The sequence below is a fragment of the Euprymna scolopes genome, chromosome 13, assembly GCF_053919585.1.
Source record: "Euprymna scolopes isolate OS-2025 chromosome 13, ASM5391958v1, whole genome shotgun sequence".
In the NCBI taxonomy this organism is placed as follows: Eukaryota; Metazoa; Mollusca; class Cephalopoda; order Sepiida; family Sepiolidae; genus Euprymna; species Euprymna scolopes.
Window position 1 is genome coordinate 1969099 of NC_136494.1, and position 2500 is coordinate 1971598.

General features: G+C 35.4%; 1 protein-coding gene across 1 annotated transcript in view; it reads right to left on the reverse strand.

Moving 5' to 3' along the window:
• The window catches only part of LOC145291918 (netrin-1-like), a 381604-nt gene that overhangs the window by 331 nt on the left and 378773 nt on the right, over positions 1-2500 (reverse strand). The window contains exon 6 of the mRNA XM_080137764.1: positions 1-318. This exon is cut by the window's left edge and continues 331 nt beyond it. Coding sequence (XP_079993890.1) covers positions 1-318 — 318 coding nt within the window. The remainder of the gene's footprint in view (positions 319-2500) is intronic.

Consider the following 2500-nt stretch of genomic DNA (forward strand, 5'->3'; position numbering starts at 1 on the left):
ATTTTCCTCGTTTCTCAAGCTTTATGTACTTTCGGATCCTCTGTTGCCATTCGTCGTTCCAGCGAAGAACGATGCTACGCCGGTTGACCATGTACCCGGATTGGTTTGGCTGGCGGCCTGTCTTCCCGACCACCAGGTAGCGGCGCCCAACGCGGATCTTGGGGCACTTGCACGACAGGTCATTCCGCGAGACCCACAAGTAGGACGCGCCGCGTCGGATATGCATCTGCTTACGCTTGTAAATGGACATGACGTTCACCGTGAACTTCACCCAGTTGTCGTTGTCACTCTCGCGAGACAACACGTGGACTACAACCACTGAAAGTAAAAGAAATAGAAAAACATTAATAATTAAAAGATAATTATTTTGTATCTTAAAACAAACTAGCGGGAACTGCGAAAATTTCACAGCTGAACCTTTCATATGTAATATATTGATATTAGCCTTATGTGGATGTTTAGCGTAAATAAAGATGCTTCTGATAATATTGTAGCTCTTTTGTTAAAACTGCAAAAGTATTAATCTAAGCTACCTTCGTCGTAAAATCCGCTTAAATATTATATTTTAATCCATGCAGATTTCGTATTATCTTATCAGAGAGTCAATTTTTTTTTTATCGATTCTTACATATGAAACTGTAAAAAAAAAAAATATCAATGTGACTTGGATGCATCAGCTGGAATCGAAACCGAAACCAAAACTCATGAAGAAAAAGTATATATATATATATATATATATATATATATATATATATATATATATAAATATATATATATATATATAAAGCTGAACATCTGTGTGTGTGTCTGGTCACGAATAGGCTCCTCTGTGGTTGACTATTATAGAAAACTGATCTCATATAATGATAGAAGATGTATCGAGACACAGGAATGGGTATGTTTGATCTGGCATAACGATGATTCATTAAACTTGTGGGGTCTGCGTACGCGCCTGGTCCACAAAGTATGGAAATAAAATACTTAAAAATTAAAAAAAAACGTTTACACGCGTTTTTGATATAGATGTACATAAGAATACTTTGATAAGTATATTTTAACTCAAATAGGGATGGCATAATAAAATTGTGGGGTCTGTGTTTGCGCCTGGCCTCCATAGAATGGAAATAGGCACAAACTTTGATAAAGACTTTTCGTATCTATCTGCGTAAGTATACTTTGATAATTATGTTTTAGTTTGAAGAAATATGGTATAATAAAAGTATTGGGTGTTCGTTCGCACCTGACCTCCATAGAATGGAAATATGTCACAAAGTTTAACAAGGTTTTTTAATATAAATCCACAGAATATTGTGATAAGTGTTTCAGTGTGAACAGGTATGATATAATAAATTATGGGGTTTATCTATTTTATTTTTACTTTCATCATATTTTGCTTTGGTTTTGATACCTTCAAATTCGAAGCTATCTCTTTACAACCCTTCCTTTTCATAACCTATCATACTTTCATAAATCAGAGTCCATTTTCTGTATGCTGTTTTTGAACCCAGTCAACGACGGATACTTTTGCTAGTATATATATATATATATATATATATATATATATATATATATATATATATATATATATATAGTTCCTTTAGCTATAATTGAAACCGAAAGCAAAACTTATAAAGAATTCTTGGGAAAATTATTTATAAAAAATAGATGACTTAGGTGCCATCAGTTATAATCGAAACCGAAACAAAAACTTATGGAGAATATTTGGTAAAATCATTTATTACAGGAAATGGAAGGTCATACCAATTAAAAGACAGTCACTCGGAAGAAAAAAAATGCAAAAAATAACACACACGCTATCAAATATTACTGGAATAATAACCAAAGTCGCCCGCTATTCAAAAAGAATTATTTATTCCCAGAGGGGGGTAAAGTTGCTAATGGCAGAGGTAATTCTGGAGAGGACAATCAGCTATTTTGGCTTGCAATGATGACGTCAATAGAAGCAGGACCCAGAAAGATCAGGAAAAGTCGGTCAGGGCAGCGCTCTTAGATCGAGGTGCGCCGGCAATGACGTCAAAGAAATTCAAGATGGGGGAACACAGAATTCCCGGGGATTTGGTCAGCTGGGACTGACCGACATTTCAGACAATAAACAAAAACAAGCGTAGAGGAATGTTCTGATGTCATTCGTCCGAATAAAAAGAAAGACAACTGGGGAGAAGAAGCGACCAGGGCAAAAAAGCGGACACATTATATCTCGGCGATTTTGCACACACCACCGCTCTACACTGAAACCCCACCTTGCTGTCTGAATAAACAATTTTTCTAATCCTTGTCATTACTTGTTATAAAAATTCAAGAAACTTTTTTGTTTACGTCTGATTGTGTAGGCATTTAAAATTGTACGGATAAATCACGACCAGCGATCCATCCAGTCTCATGAATTATACAACACTAGCTGGCTTTATAGACTCGTTATCATTTCAAAAATTGCGCCATTTTTAAAACAAAAAAAGATTTCAGTCATCATGTTTGCTTG